The sequence below is a fragment of the Branchiostoma floridae genome, unplaced genomic scaffold, assembly GCF_000003815.2.
Source record: "Branchiostoma floridae strain S238N-H82 unplaced genomic scaffold, Bfl_VNyyK Sc7u5tJ_490, whole genome shotgun sequence".
Taxonomy (NCBI): Eukaryota; Metazoa; Chordata; class Leptocardii; order Amphioxiformes; family Branchiostomatidae; genus Branchiostoma; species Branchiostoma floridae.
The window spans coordinates 202,649-210,827 of record NW_023365881.1 but is presented as its reverse complement, the minus strand read 5'-3'; the positions used below and the strand labels follow the sequence as shown (position 1 = coordinate 210,827).

The following is an 8,179-nucleotide window of genomic DNA, read 5'->3' as shown; positions in this document are numbered from 1 at the left end:
ATGAGAAGATCGACAGAAGATATTGACTCTGGCATAGTTACTCACCCTCGTCAGTCTAGAAGATATCCCGCTAGGATTTTAAACGACATGGACTTTGCTGACGATATCGCCTTGCTAGAGTCTTCCATCCCCAAAGCACAAGAACAACTTAACAGAACTGCTGCTGCAGGGACACAACTGGGCCTGGTCATCAGCGTCCCTAAAACTGAGTACATGACCATCAACTGCAGCCCGCAGCCACCACTGGAGGTGTACGGCCAGCCAATCAAAAATGTAACCAACTTTAGATACCTGGGTAGCATGATGGCATCCAGTAAAAACGATCTCACTAGGCGAAGGGCTCTTGCATGGACTGCCTTCTGGAAACTGCAAAAGATCTGGAGTAGTACTTCACTTCCCACCTCCACAAAAGTCAAGCTCTTTAATGTTACCTGTGTGCCAGTGCTTTTATACGGATGGTGAATCTTGGGTACTGTCTTCTGGCATGAAGAACAAGATAAACTCGTTTGCTACATCATGCTACAGAATCATGTTAAACATTAAGCGTCTCCAGCGTGTTAGCAACAGTGAGATATACAGAGTGACAAACACCCAGCCTCTCATCTGCAAAGTCAGGCAACGCCAATTACGCTTCATTGGACATGCTCTTAGAATGCCTTTAGAAGAGCCTCTGCGGACGTATGCCTTGTATGTCCCTTCCCACGGCAAACGACGCCCCGGTCGTCAGAAGACGAACTACCTGTCGTATATACAAAACCTGCTGGGGGACGCGGAGGGCGACCTGAACCCCACTGCTATAGCTGCACTGGCTGCCGACAGACTGAGGTGGAATAGAATCGTGACCGACTGCACAGCAGCCGACTGATGATGGTCACACTTGTACTTGTAGGGTTTTTCACCTGTATGAATTCTCATATGTTCAGATAAGGTAGATTTCCGAGCTGCTCTGAACCCACACTCCCCACACATGTAGGGTTTCTCACCACTGTGCTTTCTTAGATGTCTGATAAAAGTGTATCTATCTGCAGCAGAAAAGTCACACTGGTCACACTTGAAGAGATTATGAGTATTCACATGTTCAGATAGGTCTGACTTCTGAGCTGTCCTGTACCCACACACCCCACACATGTAGGGCTTTTCAGTATTGCAACTTTCTTCCCGTTCTGTCTGTGATGACGACCCAGTTTTCCTGACCTTCCCATCAAACGTTTCCTGGCATGAAGCTGGTTCTTCCCAGTCCTGCTGCCGGCCTGCGTCTGCTGTCTGGCCCTCCCTGCTGCTGGTCTCCTTCCCAGGATGGCTGGGGCATAGATCTTCAGTCTCGTCCCGAGGGTTCCAAGAGCCAAGATCTTCAGTCTCGTTCCCAAGGTGACCAGGATGCATATCTTCAGTAGAACCTCCACAGCTGGGATCGGCCATCTCGTTTCTGTTGTGGGATAAGAAACAACAAAAGGAACTATAAATGTGATCAGATTCCCCCGCTTTCTGGGGCTAACACCGTCCCCTTTGACATGTGTTGACTTACACATATTTGGCAATGTTTTGACAGCAATGCCTGGCGGCAGCTGACCAACACCACCATGTCGAGTCACTGTCGACCTTCGAGACCGAGAGGGTGGTAGCCGTCGAGGCGAAGAGAAAGGCAAGGAAGGCCCATCAAAATAGGACTGCAAACCAGTAGACTTACCAAACTCGACTTTGAGTGGCTGTCCATCACATTTGGCAATACTTCACTGTGGAGACTGTACCAATTCCAACGGTGGGTGTAAGAAATCAGTCCAAATTTGAGGGGTTTATGCTTTTTTCAAGATTTCCCTTGTCTGTAGTTATGTTGTATAAACTTTCAACTTCATTTTGATACCAAATATGTGGATATTTAGCCTGCATATCACGCAACATGTTATTGTAAGTATTTGCTGCCCCCCTTTCGCACAAACTGACTAATTTGTAACGGAGCGGGCCGTCAGTGCAGATGTTTTTATACTTAATCAACGAATCGATATGATACACCTAGCTGTTACTTCTTATTTTGCAAATTACTTTAAGCAGAAGAACAAGGAAATCTTGGTTTTGACAGCTTTTTTAAAAATTGCATGGACCTGTAATGGGTTTACAGGTCATGGTAGGTCATGGGTTACTGGTCATGGTAGGTCATGGGTTACTGGTCATGGTAGGTCATGGGTTACTGGTCATGGTAGGTCATGGGTTACTGGTCATGGTAGGTCATGGGTTTACAGGTCATGGTAGGTCATGGGTTACTGGTCATGGTAGGTCATGGGTTACTGGTCATGGTAGGTCATGGGTTACTGGTCATGGTAGGTAATGGGGTTACAGGTCATGGTAGGTAATGGGGTTACAGGTCATGGTAGGTCATGGGGTTACAGGTCATGGTAGGTCATGGGTTACTGCAGGGTGATTTCCCTAGAAGCCAGAGGTACTGGGTTTGAATCATGTCACCGATACTGTGCTCTTACTAAGTCTTAGGAAAGACAATTACCACGACTTTCCTCACTGAACCCTGGTGTAGAAATGGCAACCTGGCTTCAGCAGGGACTACCAGCTCAAATATGAGACATTTGGCCAAAATGAGACAATTTTAATCTGACGGATTAAGGATTTGAGACATTTTCATAATGTCACAGTTTTGACTGGCCCCCTGACATTTGGAGCAGAAAGTTGCACATGTTCGCTGCCGGGAAATTGTCTCATTTTGGATGGCCCCCTGGCCGGGAGAAATGCAACAATTGGAGCAGAAACTTGGACATGTGCGCCGGCAGGAAAATGTTGCATTGACACCACCTGCACTTCGTTTAGACTTGATTCGGATCACGCCCACCACAGTGCTGTTTCACCTTAATCTGCTAGCCAGGAGAACATGTGGAAAAGTGCAAGCGGCTGTAAGGAACCTGCGAGCGCGAGGACATCACTGCGGGGACAGGCCGCGGCCGTGCGAGCACCGCTGTCAGGGCCCGGGAAAGCGAAGTTTCTCCTGCACATCTGTTTCTCTCCTGCACATCTGTTTCTCTCCCGAGCATCTGTTTCTCTCCCGCGCATCTGTTTCTCTCCCGCGCATCTGTTTCTCTCCCGAGCATCTGTTTCTCTCCCGCGCATCTGTTTCTCTCCCGAGCATCTGTTTCTCTCCTGCACACCTGTTTCTCTCCTGCGCATCTGTTTCTCCTGCGCATCTGTTTCTCTCCTGCGCATCTGTTTCTCTCCCGCGCATCTGTTTCTCTCCAGCGCATCTGTTTCTCTCCTGCGCATCTGTTTCTCTCCTGCGCATCTGTTTCTCTCCTGCGCATCTGTTTCTCTCCCGCGCATCTGTTTCTCTCCCGCGCATCTGTTTCTCTCCCGCGCATCTGTTTCTCTCCTGCGCATCTGTTTCTCTCCTGCCCATCTGTTTCTCTCTTGCGCATCTGTTTCTCTCTTGCGCATCTGTTTCTCTCCTGCGCATCTGTTTCTCTCCCGCACATCTGTTTCTCTCCCGCGCATCTGTTTCTCTCTTGCGCATCTGTTTCTCTCCTGTGCATCTGTTTCTCTCCTGCCCATCTGTTTCTCCTGCGCATCTGTTTCTCTCCTGCGCATCTGTTTCTCTCCTGCGCATCTGTTTCTCTCCTGCGCATCTGTTTTTCTCTTGCGCATCTGTTTCTCTCTTGCGCATCTGTTTCTCTCTTGCGCATCTGTTTCTCTCCTGCGCACCTGTTTCTCTCCTGCGCATCTGTTTCTCTCCTGCGCATCTGTTTCTCTCCCACGCACCTGTTTCTCTCTTGCGCATCTTTCTTTCCCACGCATCTGTTTCTCTCGCGCGCACCTGTTTCTCTCCCACGCAACTGTTTCTCTCCTGCGCACCTGTTTCTCTCCCACGCACCTGTTTCTCTCCTGCACACCTGTTTCTCTCCTGCATATCTGTTTCTCTCTTGCGCATCTGTTTCTCTCTTGCGCTTCTGTTCCTTTCCTGCGTACCTGTTTCTCTACTGCGCATCTGTTTCTCTCCCAAGCATCTGTTTCTCTCCTGCGTACCTGTTTCTCTCCTGTGCATCTGTTTCTCTCCCAAGCATCTGTTTCTCTCCTGCACATCTGTTTCTCTCCTGCGCATCTGTTTCTCTCTTACGCACCTGTTTCTCTACTGCAATCCTGTTTCTCTCCTGCACATCTGTTTCTCTCCTGTGCATCTGTTTCTCTCTTGCGCATCTGTTTCTCTCTTGGGCATCTGTTTCTCTCTTGCGCATCTGTTTCTCTCTTGCGCATCTGTTCCTTTCCTGCGTACCTGTTTCTCTACTGCGCATCTGTTTCTCTCCCAAGCATCTGTTTCTCTCCTGCGTACCTGTTTCTCTCCTGTGCATCTGTTTCTCTCCCAAGCATCTGTTTCTCTCCTGTGCATCTGTTTCTCTCTTGCGCATCTGTTTCTCTCTTGGGCATCTGTTTCTCTCCTGCGTACCTGTTTCCTCCTGCGCATCTATTTCTCTCCTGTGCATCTGTTTCTCTCCTGCGCATCTGTTTCTCTCCCGCGCATCTGTTTCTCTGCGCATCTGTTTCTTTCCTGCGCACCTGTTTCTCTCCTGTGCATCTGTTTCTCTCCTGCGCATCTGTTTCTCTCCCGCGCATCTGTTTTTCTCTTGCGCATCTGTTTCTCTCTTGCGCATCTGTTTCTCTCCTGCGCACCTGTTTCTCTCCTGCGCATCTGTTTCTCTCCTGCGCATCTGTTTCTCTCCCGCGCACCTGTTTCTCTCTTGCGCATCTTTCTTTCCCATGCATCTGTTTCTCTCTCGCGCACCTGTTTCTCTCCCACGCAACTGTTTCTCTCCTGCACATCTGTTTCTCTCCTGCATATCTGTTTCTCTCTTGCGCATCTGTTTCTCTCCTGCGCATCTGTTTCTCTCCTGCGCATCTGTTTCTCTCCCGCGCATCTGTTTCTCTCTTGCGCATCTGTTTCTCTCCTGCGTACCTATTTCTCTCCTGCGCATCTGTTTCTCTCCCAAGCATCTGTTTCTCTCCCAAACATCTGTTTCTCTCCTGCGTACCTGTTTCTCTCCTGCGCATTTGTTTCTCTCCCAAGCATCTGTTTCTCTCCTGCGTACCTGTTTCTCTCCTGTGCATCTGTTTCTCTCCCAAGCATCTGTTTCTCTCCTGAGCATCTGTTTCTCTCCTGCGCATCTGTTTCTCTCCCGCGCATCTGTTTCTCTCCTGAGCATCTGTTTCTCTCCTGCGCACCTGTTTCTCTCCCACGCACCTGTTTCTCTCCTGCACACCTGTTTCTCTCCCACGCATCTGTTTCTCTCCTGCGCACCTGTTTCTCTCCTGTGCATCTGTTTCTCTCTGCGCATCTGTTTCTCTCCTGCGCATCTGTTTCTCTCTTGGGCATCTGTTTCCTCCTGCGCATCTGTTTCTCTCCTGCGCATCTGTTTCTCTCCTGCGCATCTGTTTCTCCCTGCGCATCTGTTTCTTTCCTGCGTACCTGTTTCTCTCCTGCGCATCTGTTCTCTTCCACATCAGTTTCTCTCCCGCACATCTGTTTCTCCTGCACATCTGTTTCTCTCCTGCATATCTGTTTCTCTCCGACGCATCTGTTTCTCTCCTGCGCATCTGTTTCTCTCTTGCACATCTATTTTTCTCCTGCGCATCTGTTTCTCTCCCGCGCATCTATTTCTCCTGTGCATCTGTTTCTCTCCCACCCATCTGTTTCTCTCCCACCCATCTGTTTCTCTCTTGCGCATCTGTTTCTCTCCCGCGCATCTGTTTCTCTCCTGCGCATCTGTTTTTCTCCTGCAAATCTGTTTCATGGTTACTGGTCATGGTAGGTCATGGGTTGATATTTACCGGGGGGTGGAGTGGGGGGCTGGTGCACTGGGGGGGAAAGGCCAATGAAAAATCTTTTGGCCAAGGGGAGGGCCATCAAAAAAGTGGCCGTAGGGGCTCTAGTTCACAAGAAAAACCTTAAATGCAGGAAATAATGTTTCAGATGTTGAAGATTTAAAATTTCCTCTGGACATGCCTTGCAATGGCTTGCACCTTTGGCGCCCACGGTCCTTCTTTGGCGCTACAAGTTATGTCAATATAGAATACAACACAGTGTATTCCGTATCGCCCAAGGTACCAGCCCGACCGCGGGTTGGATCGCCCGAAGGTCGGAGGGTGATCCGACCCGCGGGAGGGCTGAGACCGAGGGTGATGCAGAATACACCGTGTTGTATTCTATTTATGTCATACCCACTTGAGAAAACACATACTTGGATACGAAATGCACCATAGGTTGAGAAAGTTTGGTGCCCTCGAACAAACATTGTTACAACAGCATTGTTCCAACGTCCGAATCAGGTATTCAAATTTTTGGTCGTGCCACTTTGGAGTGCGCAGTGTATGTCCGAAATATTCAATGAAAGCCTGTGTGATGCAACTTCGAAGCTTGTGTGGTACGGCTTTTTATCACACGGTCCGGAACACCTGTATCGAACGTCATCGCGGCACAGGTATGAAATAAATAACATTATAGTTCACCACCTCCGTACCACATTTGCTGCCGCCGCCTCTGTTATGTGATTCCACGTTCTCACGAAATTTACGAAGACTATAGAAGTAAATTGGTATCAATATTTGTAAGCATGATGTTTATTGTTAGTGTTTATTCATGGTCTAGGCTACCAAACTACTGCTCCGTTTATTCTTACTCAAACATTCATATATATGGTAACCAGCTCGTCTAGTTATGTCCTAAGCCTTTAGTATTCAGGTGTCTTGATCTTGGAATGCCTGTTGTTGTTGTTGTCTCTCTAACCGCTTCAGTTGTCGGTAAATGGTCTCATGTGCTTTCCTTCATTCCTTTCTCTCTATGTGCATCCAAACACATGTGTTACACTCTTGCTGCTTTTTCCAATTGGTCGGCTTTTGCACACATTGTCGGTATCCCTTCAAACTTCCATTCTTCTATTCCTTTTGTTGTCTATTCTCATTCTCCATCTTCCCTCTCATCAGTCATTGTTCAAATCTTCTTGTACTTGTCAAGTATTTGATCAGGGCTGTTTGGAGTTTTTCCACTCCTTCCTTGCTAATCTCCTCCTCTGATCCTGCATAGATTTCTAGATCCTCTGGATTCACTGTCATCATTCCCTCTTCTCTCAGACAGAGGTATGTGTCTCTCTGTAATCTCTCTCTCTGCTCTGAATAAAGGTCACAATCCCATAAATAATGTTCTATGGTTTCCGGCAACAAGCAGTGTTTACACAGGTCTGTTTTGCACTCAGGGTTGGTCAGTTTCTCCAAGCTATTGAGTCTTGTGTGTCCGCTTAGTATGTGGTTCAGCAGTATATATCCTCTTCTATCCGTCATACTACTTAACATTCTTCTTACTCCCACTTTCTTGATCACACTGTGCGTTAAGATACTTTGTGTCGACAACATGTATCTATTTTGCCATCTCTGTGTGGAGTTTTCATTGATTTCCTTCTTAATGTCTTGTTTTGTCATAGGTGTAATCATCATGTGTTCTTCTTTTTTACTCTCCTTAGCTGCTTCCTTTGCAATGCCTATCCACAGAGCATTGCCCCCCTCCCCACATATGCACATTACCCATCTTCAGACGCCCATGCCCTATCGGCAACGTTCAGAGGCTTTCACTCTTTAAACAAAGACTTCATGTGTCGGTTAGCACTCTTACCTGGTCCGTGTTGTGTAGAAGTACCGTAAAACTCGTGTCTCTGGCGTATTAGAGGCAGGCACCACGGAACAGAACACTAACTCGCCACATCCGGGGTCTTCCGAAGGTGAAAGGTCAAAGTGTTGCAAACCTGATTACCCAGTACATTCGATAACCGATCGCAGATGGACGGAGACTCGCTAGCAATAAATGTGTAGACTAGTATTTACCTCCATGAAATGTCATGGGGGTTATATTTTCACTAGCGTTTGTCTGTCTGTATGTCTGTCTGTGTGTTCACAAGATAACTCAAGAACGGATTGGTTTTATAAATGGTGTGTTGGAAGGGTGTGATGAAAGCTGGAAATTATTAGACTTTGGGCTAGCGGCTTTCCTTGCTACTGCAACTCAACTTCCGGTTTTGCTATCTCGTGTTCTGAACACGCTATGGTCACATTTGAGTGTTAGATAGCTCTTGTGCTCAGGAAGAAGTGACATAAATTTTGCCCCCCTAGCGGCTAGTTTTGGACTAGCAGGGGCATTTTTTTTGTA

The 8,179-nt window shown here is 47.7% G+C and overlaps 1 protein-coding gene across 1 annotated transcript; it reads right to left on the bottom strand.

Annotated features, from left to right (window-relative positions):
* Positions 1-735: 735 nt before the first annotated feature.
* LOC118408891 (zinc finger and SCAN domain-containing protein 12-like) lies at positions 736-7,738 on the bottom strand. Its single transcript, XM_035809751.1, has 2 exons — positions 7,649-7,738; positions 736-1,426 (listed from the first exon to the last, which is right to left on the bottom strand). The coding sequence occupies exon 2, from the start codon at positions 1,417-1,419 to the stop codon at positions 736-738; it is 684 nt and encodes a 227-aa protein (XP_035665644.1). The 5' UTR covers positions 1,420-1,426; positions 7,649-7,738.
* Between the last annotated feature and the right edge of the window lie 441 nt (positions 7,739-8,179).

Coding starts and splice junctions, on each gene's coding strand:
- LOC118408891 (XM_035809751.1), bottom strand. CDS start 1,419: ATGGCCGATCCCAGCTGTGGAGGTTCTACTGAAGATATGCATCCTGGT.